The 24,472-nt window shown below is 38.3% G+C and overlaps 3 protein-coding genes across 3 annotated transcripts in view; all 3 read right to left on the bottom strand.

Moving 5' to 3' along the window:
• LOC135695225 (uncharacterized) overlaps window positions 1-4,676 on the bottom strand; it is a 46,893-nt gene extending 42,217 nt beyond the window's left edge. Inside the window, exon 1 of the mRNA XM_065214232.2 lies at window positions 4,477-4,676. Within this exon, the coding sequence (XP_065070304.2) occupies window positions 4,477-4,543 (67 nt within the window). The 5' untranslated portion in view covers window positions 4,544-4,676. The remainder of the gene's footprint in view (window positions 1-4,476) is intronic.
• Window positions 4,677-13,247: 8,571 nt separating this feature from the next.
• On the bottom strand, window positions 13,248-20,406 carry LOC135695226 (proton channel OtopLc). Its single transcript, XM_065214233.2, has one exon. It carries the CDS (start codon window positions 20,404-20,406, stop codon window positions 18,685-18,687), a length of 1,722 nt encoding a protein of 573 aa, XP_065070305.2. The 3' UTR covers window positions 13,248-18,684.
• Window positions 13,436-14,791, bottom strand: LOC148959891 (proton channel OtopLc-like). Its single transcript, XM_089109807.1, has one exon. It carries the CDS (start codon window positions 14,789-14,791, stop codon window positions 13,436-13,438), a length of 1,356 nt encoding a protein of 451 aa, XP_088965933.1.
• Window positions 20,407-24,472: the final 4,066 nt, after the last annotated feature.

The raw sequence follows: 24,472 nt of genomic DNA, 5'->3' as shown, positions 1-24,472 counted from the left end.
GTCAGTTTTCAGAGATACAGATGGGATAGTAGACAGGAAGAAGTCCTGGTTGTGGCTAAAAAACGGAGACTTGAAGAAAGGGACAGAAGCACTAATTATGGCGGCACAAGAGCAAGCAATACGTACGAATTACGTCAAACATCATATTGACAAATTAAGAGACTCGCCAACCTGCAGAATATGTGGTGAGAAGGGGGAACCTGTGAACCATATTATATGTGAATGTAGCAAAATAGCCCAGAAGAAATATAAGCGAGGCCACGACAACGTAGCACGGATAGTTCACGGGGAGATTTGCAATAAGTATGACCTACCCAGGGCTGAACAGTGGTACAATCATAAGACAGAAGGCGTTACTGAAAATGAAAGCATTAAGGTACTGCGGGACTTAAACATAAACACAGATTACGAAATTGAGCATAGACGACCAGACATTGTTGTCGAGCTAAAATCAGAAAATGAGTGCTTGATCATTGACATAGCCGTGTCAGGAGATACAAGAATAAAACAAAAAGAACAAGAGAAAATCGAAAAGTATCAAGATCTAAAAAGAAAACTTGCAAGGTTATGGTGCCTTCGCAAAGTTAGTGCCATTCCAGTTGTAGTTGCTGCATTTGGATGTGTCACAAAAGAAGCAGAGCAGTACATGGATAAAATAGGAATCAAGATCAGGACAGAAAATTGCGCTGTTATGAACTGCAAGAACATTGAGAATGGTTCTCGAAACCTGAGGCTAGTTGTTCTAGCTTGCTTTCGGGAAGGACATACCAGGAACTCTTCCTGTGATAGAAAGAACATAATAATAAAAAACTTATATTGCGCCGTATCTCCTCAGGGCTCATAGGCGCATTACATATATTACAACTAAAAACAGGAAACGTTATTACATTATGCGATATATACTAAGATTTCTTAGAAATAAAAAGGTCTTTAAAACAGTGGTGGCGCCAGGGGAGGGCTAGAGGGGGCTACAGCCCCTCCGTCGGAAGCATCTAGCCCCCATCGGAGGAAATTTTAAGGTTATTGTCGGAGCAAATTTGACAAAAAACGTACGAAAACTGCTTATTTCAGTCATTTCAGCCCCCCTGTCGGAAGCTCCAACCCCTCTGTCGGAAGATTTCTGGCGCCACCTCTGCTTTAAAAGTGATTTAAATATTTCTACCAAATTTGCTACCATTAGTGAATGACGGCAGTTCATTCCAGAGACATTGGGTAACATGAACAAATGATCGGTTCCCAGCTGTTACCAAGTGTGTTCTCTTTATTTCAAGGAGGAGGTCATCTTTGGCAAATCTTGTTACACGAGGAGCTGTGCGTTTCCTTAGTAAATCAACTTAGTATTTTAAAGCTATGTTCTTAATACAATTGAATGTCAACAGCAATATCTGAATTTTGCATACAACAAGAAACCAGGTACGTTCTCTCATAATTGGTGTTATGTGCCATCTTCTGTTTATACCAACAAGGAGCCATGAAGCAGCATTTTCAACTTTCTGCAATTTTTTCAACTCACAGGCAGTCCTTGTATCTGTAGTTATCTCCATTTGGTTCGAGTCTATTTAGCGACATCCATGATCTGCCTTCCTGTATGCACTGCTCAGTACGCTCTAATGAGTTGTGAAGCTATAATGTATACAATTTCGATGAAACTTGATAGCATTTACCGTCTATAACGGTTACTGCAGTTACCACTAGCTCCCTTGCAAAGTGTTGGTTCATATAACTTGCTGATGTTCAGGGTATTAAGAAAAAAGGTTTCTGATCAACTATCAGTTGCAAATTAAGGCAAAGTCAATAAGCATATCTTAATTAAATTGGTGTGCCAAATATTCCCTTCTAAGGTTGGGTACTTCCAATCAGTGCATGGTTTTAGTATTGACTTGCCCAAATATTATTGTTTCATTGAGACAGTATTGTCTGAATGGAGCCTGAAATGGGATAAATATTAGGTGTTGGGGGCCTTTTGCCTGGTTAGGGGGGCTGTAGGTCTTCCAGCCCTTATATCTGCTACAACTATGAATAAGTGAACATTTTTTCTTCTGAAGTCACAACCAAAAAATATAGCACTGAATTACTGTCTTTTTCTTTTTTAACAAAATTGTAAGTGCTGACAACATAAAGTACAAAAACTTTTGGTGGGATTTTTTTCAGATGAAGCAGGGCAACCAAAATTAACCTTACCGAGATTTTTCGGAACAAAAATATTTTCTTTCTGAAATTTTCAAAAGCCAGAAAAATATCGTTTTTTGCTGATGGACTTCCAAAAATTTTATTCCTTGATATTGTTAGAGCATTTCTTTACATCAAATGCATATCAATTTTCAGTTTCTGTTCATCATCAACAAATAAGATATCCAGCTCATCTTTACTTTCCTATTCTTTCGCCCTCTACATCCAAGAAATTTAAGTTTTTTATTGGCTAAACTGTTTCTTCTACTGGCTCTTCGTATTTTCCCTCGATGATTTATTTCTAACATTCCAGTGGTTTAATTTGGATTCCTCAATTTTTATCTCACAATTGATCAGAATTCCAAATCCCTTTGTTGCAATCGGCGATGAAGAATATTGCAAACCGTAAATGCTTAGCAATTAATTTACTGCCATGATGTATAAAAAAAATAAATACCTCATCTAAATAGAAGTATAAGACATTCTTGCCCACTTTTCAGTTCCATGTATTGGGCTGACATCAAAATATTCAAGTTTAGTATGACATCAATGGTTGTGTTCCAGATTATTTTATGTTGAAGATAGAAATAGCTTATAGAAAATGCTTTATTTCTTTACTCACCAAAGTTTTTTCTCCCAATTGAAATTTTTCAAATTCTCACTAAATTTTACATGGAAATTTCATAAATATGGACAAAAGTTTTTTGAAGCAGACTTTTTGGTACTTAATGTATGCCAAGTTCAGAATGGTCTGTAACACTTAATGATGGCAAATTATTCACACAATATATATCATTCCAATGGAATCCTTCAAGTGAATTTGCTTTTACTTCCATTAAGTCATAACCCCTTATTATCAAGGTTGCTTTGGAACCCACATTAATAACAATAAAACTTCTGTCAGTTGTTGAGTCATTAATTTCAGATGTGGTGCCAAGCACTAATGGTTTATCGTTATGGCCATAAAACCACACAATTGCCCTTAAAGCCACCAAACTATCTCAACTGCAAACTATTCATCTTGTGATCAAAACTTTCATCTCATCATTAATTTTAATTATTATCAATGCATAGTTATGATCATAAGAACTTACAGAAATACTTTCCTTAAAATAAAAATTGTGCTAAACTTGATAAAAACATTAATATCTTTAATGTATAATTCTCCCAACTCTGAAAATCTTAGAATGAGTGAACTATTTGTTGTTGAAAGCTGTTTAGTGATAAAACCTGTTTTTAAACACAAAACTTGAGCCCCCTTCAGACAGTAGTTTTTAAAACTTCTACAAGGCTTGACAATGGGGCAGTCTGGGCTACAAATTTGGGTTCTTTCCACAGGTGATCTTACTGTGCATCGGATTTTGAGTTATATAAAAATTTCAGTAGATAAAAATTGTCAAAAGGATAACCATTCTCAAAATTATCAATGTCAAAATTTTCAAGATAAAAATTGTCAAAAGGAAAGTAGGCGTGCTAGAGGATAACCAGTCTGAGCCAGCCCCCCCCCCCCCCCCCCTACATTTTGCAAAAAAGTGTTTTCAAGAGAATAAAAAGAATAGAAAAAAATAGAAATAGAAGAAAAGAATAGGTAGTGCGATAAATCCGTTTACGGTATTGCTTTATTTCAAAGAAACAAGCCGGGGTCTATGGTGCTCCGTAAAGTAACGAATTCCATTATAAGACTGGAATTAATCAAACGTAAAAAATACTACGCCTTGAAAAACGCAAAATGTTTGCAAGAAAGGACCGCAAGGAATATTCTGAAATTTTTTTAAGCTAGTTTAGAGGGTGTGATTGCAAAAATTTGGATATACCTAAGGCCCCCAACAACCTCTCGCTGGCCTTCCAATGTACCGCTAGCATAACGAGTCCCTGATGAAATTATAGGCATAAATATCGTGAAGAATTTCAGTGCATTTTTCAAAAGTTTGTTTTTGAGTTAATAATGTTATCAACTGGAGCCCCCTTTCCCTCCTCCTCTACTATGAATTTTTTGGCGGCGCCCCTGGAAACGGATGAGAATGAAGAATATTTGTGTTCTGATGACACCATGGACCTTAGATCATTCTGACAGAAAAGGAAAGCTACCATTACTGACAAAAAAACCAACTGAAGTCATGAAAAAGTCAATGAAACCATAAAGTCTTGACAAACGTCCACTTCTTGTAGATCCAAAGCTTGTGTCAAGGTAATTAGGTTTGCTGTGAGGGACTATTTGCCTTAATCATCAAGAAACGGGAATGACGCATTAATTTGAAACACTAAACATCAACCTGTTCAAGAACAAAGAAAACGTAGGCTACTTACCCTTATCAATTATTAAGAAACTTGTTAGTATGACACCAAGAAAATGTAAAAGATTCCAATTCTTCATTTTCACCCGTCATATAGGACAAAAATGCAATATTATGGCCTGATCCTTGTGTTGTCTGGCCTAACCTGTGTATTTTAAAAGATCTACAAACAATAATGAGGATAATCCGTTCTCTACCTAAAGGAAGACGATGCAATATGTCCCGCGGTGCTTTTATGATAACGGCCGCGACCAGACTTCCGGTTGTGGTATGACCTCTCGTGCATGGACATCGGAAACTATGCAAGTACGTCAACAAAACTCAGGAATAATGCGCCCATTCTTTGTACAACTTTCGTTGCGTTTTACATTAATTTAACATAGTGCAAGGCTCCAGCTTCGTCCAGAATTAATTTGGCGAACATGAAGAAAGAACCCGGTTCTCAGAAAAACACTATATATTGTATATTGTAGTTAATGGTATAGTATATTATAAATATTTCCATTATAAAACGTTTTTTTATATTTTTTAGCTGCACCTTGTGTCGCTTAAGAAAAATTTAAGAATGATCTAAGGCTCAAAATTAAAAGAATTATGAAAACACACAAAAATACAAATTATGGCCAAGGAAAAATGGCTAGAAGCTATATTAAAACTCATTAAAAATACAGGAGCAACAGCTCGTTTGCCTCGTCGAGGCTTAGGCTTGTCGATGGTGGCCTTGTATAGGACAACAGAGACGATTCCAACGGGAATTTCATAAGAATCTCTCTGATGCTACAATTGGCCGGCTTCAAGGGTACTTTAATCAAAAGGGCCCTCTGGCCCCTCTGGCCCCTCTGGCCCCTCTGGCTCCTCTGGCCCCTCTGGCCCCTCTGGCCCCTCTGGCCCCTCTGGCCCCTCGCTGACCCCCTTCTCCGGCCTCCCTGATCAGGTCACTACTAAAACTTTCTTTGCAGTCAATCATCGTTTTATTCAACCTTCCATCAATTCAGAGGTTTGCATCTTTACAACCCAAGGACTGGAGGATAGAAAAAACAGCACGAACCTTCCATGTAATGAAAAATATTTACAGTTGGCAACGAGATCGAGCAGCAATGTATTAAGCTGTTCAAAAGCAATTTTTTATGTCTAATGTTCGAAACGCAATTATCATAAAAACCTGTGGCGGAATTTATGAAGGCTTGAATGGGCTAGCCTATTCATTAAAAAAATAACGACTACAAGAAGACATTCTGTAATGTATTTTTAACTAATCTAAAGGACGTAAAGCTCCTATAACCTCTGCTTGTAAATTTGTTGGGATAATCAAACTAAAAAACAAGAAAGGAATATTATCGCCTTTTTTATTCACTTGATAACGGGATATGCTCGAAACGTCGTTATGTAATAATCTATCTTTCATTCCTAACACAATTTACTTAAATTCATAGTTATTTTATATTTTATTGTACAGCACGCAATCTAGTTTATATAATCTAATACGTTGTCTAGATCAGACTACCGTCCGCATCATCAGATAGAGAAGTCTTGTCAATGTAGATATTGAATCGCAGGAGAGGGACTGGCACTGAGCCTTGTGGAACGCCCAAATACTTCTTTCACCTGATTTGTCGCCTCTTATGCATATAGCTGCGCATTAGGCTAAGTGTTTCCTGTCTGAATCCGTATTCTGAGAGTTTTGCCATTAGAAGTTCATGATGGAAACAGTGTAAAACCTTGGGAAGATCAAGAAGAATTACTCAAGCATATCCTTTTTCATCTAGGGATGATTTGCTTTATACGGAAGTGCCTGCTGTGTATTGTATCCTTCCCAAAAGGCGCAAAGATATTTTGATTATAAGAGATCAAAAAGAGACCCAATTGGCTCTTTCAGCATATGCCCTTTCATTATAAACTTGACCTCATCATTTTTTGAAAGAGTGCTGATTTGAACAAATGTTCGTAATTCTACTGAGATGCCAGCAAAAAGATCCCCTCGTTGGATGTCAAATAAAGGGAAAAGCAGCAAAAAATGTTTCTTAAAATATTCCTGAAAAGTTAATATTCCTTAAAAAATTCTGAAGATCCCGATTATGAACTTTTATGCTAGAACGAGAATTCTATTTTCTGATGGCAATTCCAACCAGATATTAAGGTCTATCGGTAGAGACCATCTTGTCCTCAGATTCAGAAATCCCCAATGGGTCGGTCATTAAAGATCTCTGCTGCTTTTTTTTCAATATATCCTTTTCAATTTTCCAATTTGACTTTAAACGAAGATTGTAATTTTTCGAAGGGGAGCGGCTTTGCATTTTACAAAACTTACGTCTATTAGCAAGGCACTTTTTATATCTGGGTTTTGTAATTATCAATTTTGGTATTTCGTAAGACCAGCTTAAAGGAAAGGAGAAATTGATTCAATACTATTATATAATTCCTTTCAAAATTTACATTGCTTACATACATATTCTCAAAAGCCAGCGATATCAAGCATCAGAAATAGGAAATCTGAAGCCAGTTGACTTTTTCGATCTTCCGTATAAGTTGGCTAATTAACCGATACTTTATATGCCTTCAATTGTCTCTTTTGCTTGCAATTGACATTCAATTTTTGCTGCCTGGTAAAAATATCTTCCAAAACTTTTCCTGTGTTTAGTTTCATATAACTTGACGTGATGTTTTCATTTACCCCTCTCTCTCAGTCAAATTTCAAGGACCACCGATGTAAAATTTTGCTATTACAATTAATTTAGTATGTATAGACAAGAATTTTTTGGCGAAAATTATTTCATGAAACTTTTGCTAGTATCATTCTTTAGAAAAGATGTCCCGTTTGGCGTCCTTCAGCTCCCTTCCTCTCCCCTATTGAGAAAATTTGTGTCTGATTTGTATCCTTCCTTTGCATCCCATTTGTCAAAAGATGGGTGTATCCCGGCCTTGCTCAATTATCGACCTTTGGCACCATTTGTCACAGAACTCTCATATTTCTCGTTTAAACTTATCAAGACACAGCAAAATTGATGAATTTACTTTTATCCACCCTCACAGGGATTTTAGATTTCCTCACTTCAGTTTTCTTTCTGGGTTCATAAATTTTAGATGAAAGTAAATTGGAACTATTTTCACTCGATATATCTTCTTCTCTAGTGGTAGAAATGTCATCAAGGTTTTTTTGTTCAGTTTGATTTCTTTTAGAAAATACAAAATATTGTTTTTGTTGTTCAACTGTGTATGGATCAGTTCCATCGTTAACAAACAAGGGTGAGAATTGGACCCAGGGACTTGGTAGTGGTGTCACCAACCAAATATCTTCCGTTTCTGAATCTGACGGTGACAATATTGGTTGGTTCGGTAGCTTTAGCATTTGCGGAGGTTCTGGTGCGTAGTTTGTTTCCTTTCCTTCAACTAGCAAGGCTTTTCTCTCTTTTCTTTCGGATTTGAATCTTCCATATTTGCTGGGCGATCTTGGTGAGCTACCGATTGGAAAGACATTTTCAAACGATGTTTCTGATTCCCCTTGCGTTTCCCCAAAGACACTGTCTAAACTTGAAGATGACCCGTTTTCAATTTCTGTGCTTTTTGAACCTCCCATCGTCTTTTCCCAGAAGTTGTTTCCCTCTTCCCGCTTTTTTACACCAGACACTTTCACTTTCCCCTTCACACATTGATCACTGCAAATGTTTTCAGATTGCTGCAAACTCTTATTTTCATTGTTGTTTATTGAATATTTTTCCTCGTGTAGCATTTTGATCACTTTTTCGCAGTTTTCTTCTATTTCAGTACAAAAAGAAACTGATATTTCACACGTGTTTTCAAGTGTTTCTGGGGGTAAACGCAATTTTCCAGAGCTCTGCTCTACGTGAATGTCCAATGATGGGTGTATCCGTGTATCACTTTTTACTTCAGATGATTTTTTCATCAAAGTAATTCCATCTCTTTCGCCTTCAAGCTCGACATGGCCAATTGTATTTGAATTCTCAATTTCTCTCTTCCCAGATTCTTCTGTTTTTATGTGAATTTCTTCCTCCCCCGAAAGCCAAACGTTTTCAATTTCCCATTGCGGCATTTCTTCGTCTGTTCTCACCCTAATAAAAGAATCAGTTCCACGACCACTTTCTACTGTATTCTTCCATTCATTAGCCTCATTTTCGAAACTGAGTGACGATGAAAATGAAAACCTTTCTTCACTTGGCTCTCCATTTAGCCTCTCTTTGATGTCAATGTCATTCAGACTCCTCATCAAAAACTTTGAGTCCAGCACAGAAGCTTCGCTGCTTCTCTCGCTGAATACATTTGAATTGTCCATCTCTAGCTTTTCAACATCTATGCTTTTTGAATCACCTTCAATGTCTTGGTGGCTAAAGCTTGTTTTTCCTTGATGCACTTTTTCTAGCAATGAAATTTCATTCGGAACATTCCTTTCTTTGCCAATGCTTAGCGTGCTTGAAACATGTATAAAACGTTTTTCATCATCTTTCGATAGTTCAAAGCAATTGTCTCCCGGATTGCTGTTATCAGATTCCAATCCTTGTGCTACCTTCTTGATTGAATCAACGATTCCTTTCGATTCCCTTTGATTCATCAATCCTTCGATTCTATTGACTTTCAGCTTCATTTCTTTTTTGGATTCGTAAAATCTTGCACGTAGGTTGAGCAACGACTGGAAAGCGATTTCCTTCAAACGCAGCTTGAATTCTGTCTCTGTTTCTTCCCTGCATCTACACAATTCTTGGTGCGTCTTCAACCTTCTTTTTTCTAAAAATTGTTCAGCATTTTTCAGCATATTTTCATAATACTGGTTGCTGCAATCCCTCCAATTTTCCATTGTCTTTAACTAAAAATTGGTCTTCTTGAAAACAGTATTTTTGTTGTTCTCAATGCGTTGTTCCCTGATCAGCCCTGAAGCTTACTTGTGGTATAGCATTCTTTTAACCTCGCTAAAATCCTCTTTGAATTTGTTCAATAGAGCCACAAGTTCGCGACTCTGTGCAGACAAAATATCGATTCACTTTGACTTTTCTTTTTTGTTGTTTGCATTCACATGTAGCTTCTATTTATAAAATTTTAAACAGAACCAGGACAACTTTTGCTATTTTTGCAAGTTACAGCTTATGTTGAACGTTTGTACAAAATAACATCCTGAGATCTCGTTACTGGTGAAACTAATTTCCGGAAAGCCCTCTTATTCATTAATACTGCGTCATGCGTCGACCGCTATTAAAACAATTGGCATCCCCTTGGCTCTGCTCCAAAATACCAGTGACTTCCAAGGCTGGGCAACTAGTACGCCCATGAAACACTTCACTGCTTGATTCATATGAAATTAGAAACGTCCTAAAAACAATGTTCATCTTATTCTTCCTGCGGTGTCATTCAATAGGGTTTTTCCTGTTACGTGACGCTTTTAAAACTCAATGAACTTAAGTCGAAGATGTCTACGTTACGTCTATACTCTTTTTTCCATTTGAGTCTTGTCTTTTGTGTGAAAAAGACACTCTCGATTTATCACTTTCTATCCCATACGATAAATCCAAATACGAATGAATATGAAATGACAATTTTTGTTTAGCTGTCTGTCATAAAGTAAGTGCTCGACGCCGTATATGCAGAGCTGTACACAGAGAGGTTTTTAGAAACAGCTAGCAAACTGCCTAACCTCAAATCTACCTCACCTTCCAAATGATTCAGCTATGGATATTTCAAATCTAAGGTAGGAAAAAATATTACCGACTGAAGTTACTCTGTTTGTTACATCATAAATTTTATTAAAGTTCTTTAAAAATCGGCCAATGACTCGGCCTTACCATTTCTTGCATATTTGCACTAAATTTTCTAAGTAGACTTCAAAACAAAAATAGAATAAAGAGTAATTTGAAGTGAAGTCAATTTTACGATAACACCGACAACTTAGAGAAAAGTCACTTTGAAACGCCTTTGTTGTTTCCTCGCAACTATAATTGACAAAAATGTCCATTTTCGAGTGGCTCATAATCAGAGCTTTTGAAGGATGTATAGAATTGCTATTTTACTTACTTCTCAACGTTTTTGCATGACTTCATCGTCCTTTATAGGTAACTGAATATCATTGGAAAGTAAGAGTAGAAATTTTTAACAAGTGAAAAACAACAACTCAAAAGTAAATTTTGTTTGAGAGGAAATGGTATGGATTCCATTCTCGTCCTCACTGTCTTTTTCGCTGGAACACTCAATGAAAATGTATTTCAACTTATTTCCGTCTGCCTGAAGCTGATAGCCGTTATTTCTCATTGATTTACATTGGTTACCGAATCCTCTTCAATTTCATCGTTAGAACAATTCAGATCTTGCTAATGTTTGGAGGGGGGGGGGGGTGGGTTGATTTTCTGGTGCTCTGGAAAAGATAAAATTATATTGTATAGAATAGACTTTAGGAATTTGGGGGCTGACTCTAACTTGAACTTAACGATAGGATATTCTCCTCTTCAAGTCGTTAAAAAACTTCCTTCTCTGAATGTCTTCTCTCAACCGTTTCTTATTCATATATTCATCTTATTTTCATTCATTTTTTTATTATCAAGGCACGGTAGCCCCGAAAATCTGTTACCATTACTTTGCAGATGCCCGCTTTAAAAAGTACTAATAAAAAATTATGTTACACACGCTAGATACAAGAAGTTGAAATATCAGAATGTATCATAATTTGGTTTTTGTGTATGAAAAATTGCGGTTTTCTGGCGAGTGCGGTTAATGGCTGATAAATTTAGATGCAGTTTCTAATTCCGTACTTTAAAACCAAATTCCTTACTAGATTTTGAACGGAAATTGCTCCCAAAACTTCATGGTTACTTGGTATCTCAAGTTCTATGGAGTTGACGGACATAGTTTCTTCACAGTCCCTGCTAATGTAACAATTATTTGTCCTTCTCAGAAAAAAATGTTGACCTGTCTGTTCTCAACTTTTTCTCCAGTAAACCATTTTTGCATATGGTTTGCAAACTCTATGGTCAGTAGATATGGCGCGCATATACCGCCAAAAATAGTTCTTTCTGAAATTTCACCTACTTTCTAAAAGTTTAGTGATCTTCTAAAACTTCAATTGCTTTGCATTCTCATGAAAAGCTAGTTTTAAAATTTCAGTCATTTCCAAAGTTTCAACCACCGTTCAACATTTTCTAAAATTTCAATTACTTAGTCAACGTTTCTAAAATTCCAATCGCTTGCTCTGCGAGATTTCTAAAATTTCAGTCATGCTAGGTTAGTTCTAATATTGCAACCATTTCTAAAGTTTGAACCCCCGCTCAACATTTTCTAAAATTTCAATCACTCTAAAGTTTCAGTGGCTTTTTCAAAATTTCAATGGTGAATGTTGATAGCCTCTTCCTGAACTTTGCCAAGCAGCCTCCTTTTGTGCTCCAGGATATAGGAAAGTCATGGCGGAAGCTTCTCTGCCACAACGATGGTCCGCTGCTGATTTCCTTTGTGACATGATCAGAAGAGTAAGAATTGATTGCGAAAGATCATCATTAAATGACGAAAACATGGCAGATTCGATTCATTTTAGGAGTGACTACCTTATTTATACAATTTTAAGGTACGAAGGTGTTGTTCCTCGCAATCAATTCTTATTCTTCTATTCTATTCTGTGCCATGACTTTCCTATTTTTGTCGGTATATGCGCGCCATAGGTAGCTCCTCCTTTAGTTACATATGACATTCACCTGAACGTGGGCAACATCAAGCATTGATGATATCAAGATCATTTTATGGCACTAAATCCAAAAAACCAGGCCCTCTTTAGGTAATTGCATGGTTAATGTGTGCCTTCGGTTCAATTCGCAATGAGCTTAAACCTTTTTGACATGCAAAAGGGATCCCAAGAGGAGGAAAGGAATCAATTGACAACCAGGCTGGCTGGTTACCTGGCTTTAAAAGAAACGTGACACGGAAAACAAAACGTTTTTCTAATTGTTCTCGTCCGCCACCCGTCGTCCGCATTTGAAATTTGAAAGCTTGGATGATGAAATTTTGCATATTTTGCATAGTTCGGCTTTTTAATTTACAGCTTTTAAGAATAACATTCCAAGAACATAGGCAAGTCAATGGGTGCAAAGCAGAACGAATGGTAGATGGAACAACATGCTTATTTATTCACGCACTTATAATTTGTAGCTGCAATGAAATGTGGATAAGGAAATCGCTAGGTTCATAATAATTCTACTACGTGGATTTCACACTTAGGATGGCACTGTGAGGAAACCCTCTTTTTGACCCCTATCATCTTTTTGACGCCCATCAACTTTTTAACGCCCTTTAACTGAGCAATTCATTGATTTTAGGAGGAATTATGTAGAAATTGTATGTGCAAGTCGGGACGCTCTGAGGGCATAAAACAGCATCGTTCCCGTTAACCGTACCTGGAACCTGCGAGGCGAAATAGTTGAATTTTACGTAAAAATTTGCGTTTTGAGCACATTTTACTAATCTCGCATATCAAAGATTTCCATAATATAATAGGCTTCGGTGCAATCTTTTGCAGCATCTAAAATACGCTAGTACTTGTAAAAAATAAAAGTATTCTTGAAACAGAGAAATTTCATCCTCAAAAAAGAGGGGGTCGATAGCATACGTGGGAAAAAGTATTGGTAAAAGGTTTTTTGAAGGCTTGCGTCTGTGTACAAGGGAGGGGGCTGGATGTTCTGATCTTTGCGTAAGCACTGAATAGCTGATCCATCTCTTCAATATGAATATCTAGATGCCAGTAAACCGTTAACGCTTTAAAATGCATCTAAAGCAAATAGCAGTTTGCAAATAAAACATTTAAAAGCAAATTAATATTTAAGATATTTAAAAAGCAAATAAACAAAAGACTTTTTACATTGCAGATAATTTATCAATCAAATTTACAAGTTTCCAAAACGACAGCCGCTGTACACACCAGCCTCTGCAACTACGAGAGAAATTCGAATAACCTTCTTTTCGGTTAAATGAAACGTATGAAATTGAAACAGCTGTCAAAATTCATCTGACCAGAGCAAAATCTCGAGCAGGCTTGAACAGGAAGTGAATCTAAACAGTACGCATAAAGGATAAAGCGCAAATTTGATTGCCTCCCAAAGCGAACTTCCATAGAACCTGCACTGGACAGGTGTCACAAACGATATCCGTAAATCAAATATAGATTCCGATATCCACAATCCTGCATTTGAAAAAAGGAGAAACATCAAAGCATTTGGAACAAATGAACAGCAACCTTGGCCCGAGGATGTTAGTTCGTTTCTATATGCTTTGGTGATGATTATAGATTGCAAGGCAGCTTGAATGATTTTTGCAATTGATAAGAAAAGTACTACAGCCGAAGAACGGTGATCAAAAATGTCCGAAAAGCTAGCAACCCCAGAAAACTCAGCGTAAAGCAAATAGCCAAGCATTGGTACAAGGATAAGAATGTCTAAACCACCAACACTGAGAGTATGTATTTGCTCTTGGGACATCTTCGCAAGGCAAGTAACACATGACGAAATCATGCACACAAACAACGCACTTTGGTAAACATGATACACTGTCAAGGCTGTATTGCGGTCCAAACTTTGTGACAGTAGTAGCAATGCTGAGAACACAAGGCCGACAAAAGAAAACGAGCCAATCACCAACCCACAAGAGAGCAATGGAATGTGCTTCTCGCTTGTTTCAACGTTTGCTTCGATCATCTCTGAGTGGGCTAGGGGGCCTGCCACATAGCGAACCGTGCGGTGTCTCCTTGTGACTGCCCCTCGCATTTCTGTGTAATCATCATCAATGTAGATATCTTGTGTCTCGGCTTCAAGCCCTCGCACGTTCAGCCAGATATGGAACGACGCTGCAGACGCAATTATCATAAACTGTATGACCAGCGGATACACGTATGGTTCACTGCTGTCGATTATCTTCAATATCAATTTTCCTTTTTGAACATATAATTTTGAGTACTCGTTTCGCAAATACTCTAGGCTGCGTGTAGAGTGGACGGAGAATTCGTGAAACCATAAGAAAATATTAGTCCCAATCAAGTGCACGAGAAACAGCCTTGAACAAAGACTTTCTGCGATGTGGTAGCGGATATATTTTATCAAGAAAACGACTTGAAATGCAATGTAGAAGAATTTTAAGTTGATGAACACAATATCAGTGATGCTTCGGTTTGTTTCTATGTATAACGCAATTCGCAAGGCATCGAGGGCAACTGCTGCTAAGCAACAAGGAACAATAGCGATGATATAGGAACGTCCATAACATAATGCTTTTGCGCTTTGCGTGTTTTCACTCCAGTTGGACTTACAACCAAGAAATAAACCAAAGCCAACAAAGGCTGGGCTGATCAATGTTATCATAAAGATGTGCACCCAATACAAATCTGTTAAGCCGAGCCAAAAGCTGATTGCCAATGAGCTTGCTCCCGTCAAAAAACAAAGCAAATAAAGGAGACTTATTGTCATGTTGTGTGTTTTCAGAACGTCACTAGACTTTTTAACATTCTTAGAAACACAGCAGTGCCAGCAAGAGCTACAGCTGCAATTCTGATCCGAAACGGGACTCTTTATTCCGTCATCATCGCTGAGTTCCATCCGATCCATGGCACCTTTACAATTTGTCTGTTTAAACTACTTTCAGATATTCCTGATGCCACGGTTGGTGATCATTAGCTACATCTGGCTTCTGTAATTGAAGCTTAGCCACAGGGAAACAATCAAATTGGCAATAGACCATCAGTGATACCACCCACTATTCGTTTCAGTAAGAACTTTTTAGTGAGAATCAGAGCTCCTACTCATCAACCATTCGTGGTTTTGCGCTGACTGGTGACATGGTGAACGATCACCCGATCACTAATTATACCGATCTTATCAAAACGCTTTGCCGGTGAAGCTAGTTGAACAAAACCTGCTATTGGCGAATAAAGCAAAGAGCAGGCAAACAGAGCCTTACCTTTGACTTACGAATTCGATGATCTTTTAGTTCATGGTTAATAGGTCATGTACATACACAATACAAAATCCATTTGCAACGTACACACCTAAAATTTCCGAAAGGGCCTAAAAGAATACAAACTTGTTCTCGGGTGAGCAGAAACAACTCCGAAAAACATGAATCACAGCATTGTTAATGAACGACTCGGTCAGAGGAGTCCAAGGAATCAACCACTGGCAATGTCACCGAAAAGTCAAAGCCATTTTTCAAATGATGTCGGCAAAGACAGAACCATTGAGTCAATGGTGTATTTGTATTTTCTTGTCTCTGTCGGATTCATTCTGTCCGTGATGTACTTTATATCACCACAATTGCCTGCCAAGTCAGCAAGGCAACTACATGAAATATCCCTTGATTTGTTTTGCAGTTTAAGCATGCTGTTATCGATCGTCTGGATGTTTACAATTCTATTAAAGCAACAGAAATCTTCTCTCGTTATCTTCATGGATCTTCCCAAGAGATACGTTCGACCTCTCTTGATAGTCGTTTACCTCTTCGGCATATCCTGCATTGTTACAGACACAATAACAATCTGGATTCTGATTGGTTGCATCAAAACCTTGTATTTCCGATTTGCATTAACTGCATTAAAACTTGTGTTTTCAATCGTTTTGATGATGTTTTTGCGCAAATATGCAGCAGCTAATCTCATCAACGTCTCCGTTCAAATATTTCATGTGTTGGGTACATGTGTTTGTCTAATGCTGAGAACGTGCCTGGCCAACTCGCGCACACTTCTGCCTTCATCGCCGTGGATAATGGTTAGCAACTGCACAAATGTGCTCATCAATCCAATTATGAATGGTAAAGATGATTACATTATAGCTTTTGATCAAGAATTTTACATCACTGTTGCTATTCTTTTGCTGATCATTTGGACGAATATAAAAAAGATTCCTAGATCTCATTCGAAGCCGCTGCGCTTCAGTTATCAGCTTGGGGAGGAGCAACACGACATATCCATGGAAACGACAACCGAAACTGAGATGAGCCAGGAAAAATTTCATTCAATAAGCAGTGCTGTCCAGAAAGAGCCTCATATGGATGCTGGCCTCGTATTTGGTCTAACGATTGGGGCGATTCTTTCTATCCCCTATACTTTTTGGTGGGAGAAAAATTTTTTAACTGACAAGAAGATAGAACTGTTTGCGTTCCACTTAATTTTTATCGTGTCAATGATCATAGCGACAATATTATGTACATTAAAACTAAAACAGTTCCCAATTCCACAAGTGCCTGGCATTTCCTTCCCTGTGACAGTTCTTTTGTTCATTTTGCTGTTCTGTTGTACGTGGTACTCGTGGTTCTCTATTCTGGCACTTATCAAAGAAATGCAAAGACACCAATTTACTGACTATGTAAATCTTGCATTCTGCGACCATTGCCTCTTTTTCGCGCAGGTTGTCATGCAAACTCACCTCATCTTGAAGGCATACTCGTATTGCCAAGTGGTTCTGAAACCAAGGTCATCAAACATCGTGAGGCAGTGCATCCTTTATTTAATGGTCTGCAACTTCGTTCTGTGGATTCACCTGGTTTATTTCGATTTGAATCACAACGATAAAACAGAGCTGCAAATCAGTTTCTATGGAGACAAGTTATGGCGAATCATAAGCAAAAGCACCTACCCACTCTGCATGTACTACAGACTGTTTTCCAGCCTGTGCTTATTCGAAGTTTGCTTTTTGTTTTAGACAGAATAACAACCCCCTTATTCAGAATTCTTGAATAACTTGAGCTACCAACTCAAATATTTGGACCTTCAAGCATCTTGCTTGGACTTGACGCTTTGCATTAACTTTTGCATTTTCTCTAATTTTTAAAGAACAAAATAGAAAAATTCGCCGTCATGAATACTACAAATCCTTTTAAGGCTACTGACAGGTTAATCCAACTTCCAGCTAGCCCTCACGAACATAGACATAGTTTCGCTAAACCAAAATTGTTTTCTTATTTTATGGTACAATATCTAGGTAAAATCAACAATTCTTTATTGTAATTTTCCGGGCTTTCTATTCAAATTTTCAAAATTTAAAGCTAAGAAAGAAAAAACAAATTAATTCAGAACTTTAATTTAGAACTGCTGTTTCTTTTCATGTGGAAAGGTACACTACGCAAATGACGTCACATTGAGAAAATAGCATGGATAGAAAAGTACATACAGACTTATGCAATCACCGCAAGTCTTAGAGCACCGTTAAAGTTTCCTTTGTGCTAACACGCGAGAGTTGGTTGTAACTCTAAAGAGATGTTTCTGCATCCGTCAAGTCTCGGCCCTCATTTCCTCAGATTCGTCACTTTGCACAATCTTTGCACGTTTTTTACTCAAGCATTTTTAGGAACAACGCCTCAGAAATATAGTTTAAAAATCATCCACGACTATTAAACTGGCTTTGTAACAAAAATACCAATGTTTTAATAACGTGGCAGCATTTGCAACTTGTCAACAAAGTTTCTTTGCATATATTACAAGGCAGTCTTACAAAGGTGATATTGTTATGATGCATACAAATACATTGCAATATGACTTATAATCAATCAGATATGCAGTCGCTAAATCTTGGAATGAAAACCCCTTCAATGTTAAACAGTTTCCTTCACCGATGATTTCCCGTCTTGATCTAAAATTGAATCTGTTCTCCACCAATTATCAGTGTTAAAATCTCGTCAATGGTAAATTTTGTCGACATATGTTATTCGAAACTGTCGATGAAAATATAATTTAAATAATAGTTTTTCAGCCTAGGCGATGCTCTCGATTAGTTTATCTACTGAAAAGACTTCTCCTTAGGAATTTCCTCACTATACCAAATCTAATGTAATCCTATTGTATAAAATGTCTATTGTGTAACTTGTTATAAGTTAATTGTATGTTAGTTTAAAAAGCTTTAATATATTGTGGAATTTTAAAGGTTTAGCTGAATTGAACTGAACTGAACTTGTGCACTTTAAGCTTGGTATGAGCGTCCGTATTATGGTTACATTCAGAATGATAATCTTTTTTGCGGAAACCTCGTTGGAGCCCTTTCTTCCATTCGAACTTTTATATCATTGCATATGAGGTACATGAATCTGCTTCATAGACATCTCAATCCATAAAAAATACAGTTACCTTTCTGATATCATACTTTTATTGTTAGCTCTTAGTAGTAATAAGTATAAAATATACAAGTTTCATTGTATTACAATCGTTTTGCTTTATGCAGGCAGTGAGACTCTCTAGTATTTCTCTAAGCATCTAGCTGCTGTTGCGAATTTACGAGCAGCACTGCTTAAAGTTTGACCAAACCTCGAATAAACAAGCCGCCGAATGGAACCTGAAAAATATGCACAATGGGTAGGCGAAAACAGTGATTGCACGCCAACTTGTGCTTCCAAACTGCTTATTTTGCACTGGTGTAGTTAGACTACTACGCATTTCAAAAAACGAGTCTTGCGCCCAAAGGGCAATGTTTGTTGTTAACAGAAAAAGAGCGCACTGTCTGATCATGTCTGCATAAGAACCATTCACGTTGGGTTTGAATCGTAATGCCTTTATTATGGCAGTCACTTGCAACATCGATTCAAACAGTACAAGTACAGATTTGGCCGCTACATAGTTTGATAATGACGACATTGCCTTCATTTCAGATATAGCTGATGTGAAACCGAGGCCAGCATAAAGAAAAACCCCTGTGAAAGAAACGATCAAGAGTGTGTCATCCGAATCGTATGAGTACCAGGCGGGCAGCTGGGTTTGTAGTGCCTTGAGAAAGGTCCATAGTGCTGTCACCATGACAGCATGTAGCATTATCTGATACACATAATAGAAGCGCAAAGCATGTTCAGAGCCATGGTCTAGCATTAACAATGCAATGGCAAATAGCAGGAAGGCTGAAAGTAGCACTCCGAATAGGAATCCAGGGTCGGAGCTCGAAGTGTAGGAATCTCGAATTGCCTCTCTAGTCTCTTGACATGATTTGCAAACAGAGGCTGTTGAAAGCGAAGCATGACTTTGGGACCGTGACCATGACGTCGAAGGTGTGCTGCTTCCTATATAGCCACTACTGTCATCCTTGAAATCCCCAGCCTCGCTCGTATTCCATTCGGAAATTTCATCGTAAATGTATATATCTTGGGGGTCTGGGTTGAGGTCCCGCAGCCCGCTCCACATCATGAACAGGATCCCTCCTGAGATGAGGGAGTACTCCATGGTGAAAGGATAAAGGTACGGCTCTGAGGCAAGCCATATTTGAGACATTGGTGTCTTTTGGTTGTCACATGTCACTGTTTGATTAAGAGGATTGAATTGAAAGCTAGATTTGTTAATAAGGCGAACGTGGCTGAATAAAGCACGAAACCACAGGCAAACATTTGTACCCAGTATATGAAACAGCACTAGTCTAATATTCTGTGATTTGTGGAGGGTGGCATCCGAGAACTTCCGCAAGAAAAGGATTTGAGCAATGATAAAAACTGCTTTGAACACGGAAAACGCCATGCCGGACAAGCTTTCTGAACATTGCATATAGAACCCAATGTGAAGAACATCCATTGCACAGCTGCCAGCTCCAAAAACATATGCACCCGTCATTAAGGGCCTGTGCGAATGGGGCATTGGACTGATAAAATCAACAGTTTTCCTGTCATTTTGCTTGCAAAATATATAAAGTATCCAAATAAGTGCAGGGCATATGCATGTCATTAAGAAACCATCGATGTGATCCCTCGTTACGCCAGTTACCGTGCCATCATTGTGCAGCCAGCTCGCGATGTTCATTACTATTCCTGCAGTTGTGAGACAAATGAGGTAGACGACGCTTGCAATCTTCCCGTCCGTTTTGTTACCATCGCCAGGTAAAATCGGTTCGAGCAAATAAACAAGGAACATTATAAAGCTGTTTTGCATTTTATCGCATTTCTGATTTTGCTGAGGCCGTTGCTCCTCTTTCAGCGAAGTTTTTAGCTTATCAATGGTAATTAGTTTGTCTCTAGGCATCTCAGCTGATCATTTGACTCGGCATAAACATGGATATGAATAGCGCAGATGAATGAAAAGCGCTTGATTGCCCGACCATTGTTCACTGCTGCTTATGGAATTGCGCAGAACTAACATCATCCGTGGTCTTCTCAATCAAATCTCGACATGGGCAACGATCACCAATGAGCCTCATCACGCTTCACTGATCACAGGAAAACCATCAAGGCTTGTACATAAACAACCTATGTGTGGCAGGGTAGCTTTGCGATGTCCAGACAAACTAATTGTAAACAATGCAACTTTGTAGGAGGGTCGAACCCCATAATATTTCAGTATATTCGAACTTTGACAAAATTCTTCAAGTCGGTCACAAAACAGGCCTCCTTGCAGATTGTTTATGCCGATCATCCATGAGTCACCTTTGACCCAATGAGGCTATATCACTGGCTTTCCAATAAATAAATGTCATTCTTTTTCAACAGAGCGCAAGCAAAGTCGATGTAATGAGACTCTAGCCTCGAGTTGCTTTTCTTAAGGCTAGACGAGAAACAAAATGCCAGTTTTAAAGGCCTGTAATTATTTGCAAATGTAATAAAAATCGTCGTTGTAGCTCTAACATAAGAATCGTCGTAAAGGGGTCAGGCCTGTCGGGTATTTTTGTTCCTGTTTGATGACTCACAGACTGTTAATGGCTCACCGAGTGGTTTTTTTGGTGTATGAGGTTTCATCAATATACTTATATAAAGAAGGATACACCACAAAACTCTTTTCTTGGGATTTAGCTACTTAATGCATTGGTCAGCTGCACATTAACGCATTAGTTAATTGCGTGAGACGAGATAGCAATTAATAGTAAAGCTTTTGCAGACTGAGCAATTCATGAATCGACACTATCTCCAAGCTTTGATTCGATAATTCTTGATCATGTTGATAACCTCAAAATCAAGATGGCCTAGCTTATTAGGATTATTCCTCCTAGATAACTGAGATAGTTGCGTTCTGCTTGCTTAACCTTTTCGATGAAGTTTGTCGTTTGTCCCATGAAGCTTTTGTCACATTTGAGTTAACCTTGGAGCTCAAAAGGGTTAACTCAAAAGTGTTGACCAACGAAGTTTACGATAGGATAAGACCCACAGGTTCACAACGTCCACAAATGTATGGCCTCCCTAAAATACACAAGCCGAATGTTCCACTTAGACCCATCTTGTCTATGATTGGTTCAGCACAACACGAACTGGCTAAGTGGCTTTCTGAAGTTTTGGACCCTGTTCTTCAAAAATATTCAAAACATTGTATCAAGGACTCTTTTACGTTCGCTGCGTTCATGCAAAACTTGAACATCGAAAACGAAACATCTTTCATGTGTTTATTTGACATTAGCAGCCTTTCCATAAATGTCCCTTTGAGTGAGACCATCAAAATGTGTGCCGACGCTTTCCAGAGGAAGTATTCATTGAACTGATGGAAACTGCAACACGTTCAGTTGAATTCAGCTTCAACAATGAGATGTACCAACGAAAGGATGGTGTCGCCATGGGTAGCCCTCTAGGACCTGCCTTGACCAATATCTTTGTCGGCTTTCATGAAGAGCGTTTCTTTGACTGCGACCAAAAGCCAGGTGTCTATTTTCGGTATGTGGATGACACATATACTATTTTCAAAACAGAGGCTGAGTGTGATACTTTCCTCAAACGCCTTAATGGCCTGCACACAGCCCTACAGTTTACATTTGAAAAGGAAGAAAATAACTCGTTTTCTTGCCAGCCATTTCTAGATGTTTTGGTTGAAAAATCTGGAGCTGGATTTTTTTCACTAGTGTATACCGTAAACCCACATTTTCGGGGTTATACACTCGATGGAGTTCGTTTTGCCCAAAACAAAGAAAAATCAGCCTCATCAAAACGCCTAACATAGGGCACTGATGATTTTTTCCAAGTCTAAACTCGACTCGGAACTTGAAAAACTAATTAAGATCTTTTGGAGAACGGCTATCCAGAAGATGCTATTTCAGTTTGCATTAAGGAGAAGATAGGAAATTTCTCAGCTGACGTAAAATTTGGTCCTCAAAAGTGCCTGGTCTATCTAAAACTACCCTGGATCGGTGGCAGTTCCCTACGTTTTGAAAGTCAAATAAAACAGGCCATTACAAATTGTTTCTTTGCAATCAACCCACTTGTTGTTTAAAGTACAAAAAAGGCCCTTCCGTCCATTGAAAAGGACTGCGTTCCTACCACACAAAAAAGGTTTCGTTGTTTATGAATTAACGTGCCAGCGTGATTCTGGCTACGTATGACGCACTACCCAAAGATTGGAGAATAGAATAAAACAACATGTTTCGCCTAGTATTAGAAACAAAACTCGTCCCCAAAGAGAACAGCCACCTCGGTTTTGCAGATCTAAAAGTACAACTAAAACCTGCGATTCTGCTATCGAACAGCATTTACTGGAAAACCCAGATTGTACAAAAAACTATAATGGCGACATGTTTCGGATAATTGGTAAAGCCCGATCGTCGTTCCACCTAGCAGTTTTGGAATCTATCTACAATAGCACGAAATAACCGCTACTGTTTAGACAAAAGGAGTTCGTTTTCACCTTAGGATTCCACTGGTAACATTCTCAATAGGCAAGCGGCACTGATTGGTCAACCGCAACAGTCATGTGCTCATGTTTCTGATTGGCCTATTTCGATCCACAACTGGGTATATAAGTTTCCTAGCGTAGAGTTTTCGGTCTATGTTCTGACAGAGTCTTAAACTCTGAAGAGTGTCAGACGAAAAGCTTTAGTTTACTAAATGTTTGCTTTTTTTAAAGCCGTTTTCAAGTCAAGCTTGTCCCATAAAATTTCAATGACGGCATATTAGTTCATTTTTAAAAAAGTGACTCTTTCACAAACGAGAGCTATAGGAATATAATCTTATTATAATAGCATCAGTCTAAAAAGCCTGTCAGAGACTTCCAGTAAACCAACTGCATTTTGTGAACATATTTCTGCCAAAATCTCTGCTTATCGATAAAGATTTTGATAAACATGTTTGCTGGGGCAATCTGAACGAACTCGTTGAAGGCTTTGGTCGTGACCTTTTACTGGCTTATTTAAATTCATACAGATTTCATGCACAGGTCATGCATAACTAGTTATCATCAGGACCGTCGAGAGGGGGGGGTAACCAGGGTAGTTACCAGGGGGCCCGGGGCCTTGAGGGGCCCGTAGAAAATAAGGTATGTATTTTTGGCTATGAGTTTTCAATTAGCAGCATTAGTAGGGCGGGCCCATGACCCGATTGATATTCGAAATTTAATCTTTTAACATGGGATCAACAAGCTGGTCTATGATGAGGGCCTTTTCTTGTTATGGTCTATAATTAAAACATTGACGATACGATCATAATATACTTCTCCGGAAGCCGAAAAATTCGATTGCACTTTCATATATCTACTTTTAGGTAAAATGTTTTAGTTATTCCTTGTGTGGACTTCCTATAAACGTAAAAGTAAGATACAATAAGGAACTTATTTCATCTTGGTAAAAGTAAATCTTCCATTCACGGCGTACACCAGAGAAGAAGCACATGCGAAGAACCAAGACAAATCCAAACGCTATAAAAGTCTTCATCAAAATCACTAAACGGGATCACGATCCAACCAACCCCTGCGATGTCATCTTACAGGCACAAGTCTGAGGCTCAGAAAAGGCAGGAAAACAAGATACGAGAAAAAGAAGCAAAGAAGGCCTCTCGCACATTGTTTGAGGTAGGTGCTTACAAAAGAGACAAGGAAGGTGATTTCAACTTTCAATAAACCTGGCGAAAGCTCTGTTCAAAGCACTGCTGAAGAAGAAGAAGACACAAACGGCTTGGCTGCTTCGGTAGACCATGACACCACAGAAAGTAGAGAAAGCACTACTGATTCATCATTAAATCAAGATACTGTTCATAGTGGATCATTTAGTTTTGATGTCGGCACATTGACCGGATTTCCAACGATAAAGGAGTTAGAAAAGGTTGTTAAAACTGGTCATTTGCCTCATTCTCCAGAGTTTCCCAAAGATTGCGACGGCCACGAATTTCCAACAACGGTCCTA

This window comes from Rhopilema esculentum, chromosome 8, assembly GCF_057945365.1.
Source record: "Rhopilema esculentum isolate cy_ngs chromosome 8, ASM5794536v1, whole genome shotgun sequence".
NCBI lineage: Eukaryota > Metazoa > Cnidaria > Scyphozoa > Rhizostomeae > Rhizostomatidae > Rhopilema > Rhopilema esculentum.
Note: the sequence above shows the minus strand (reverse complement) of the source record. Positions and strands in the feature narration are given on the sequence as shown.

Bases quoted from the DNA above. Each gene is read 5' to 3' on its own strand.
- LOC148959891 (XM_089109807.1), bottom strand. From the start codon at position 14,791: ATGATAACATTGATCAGCCCAGCCTTTGTTGGCTTTGGTTTATTTCTT.
- LOC135695226 (XM_065214233.2), bottom strand. From the start codon at position 20,406: ATGCCTAGAGACAAACTAATTACCATTGATAAGCTAAAAACTTCGCTG.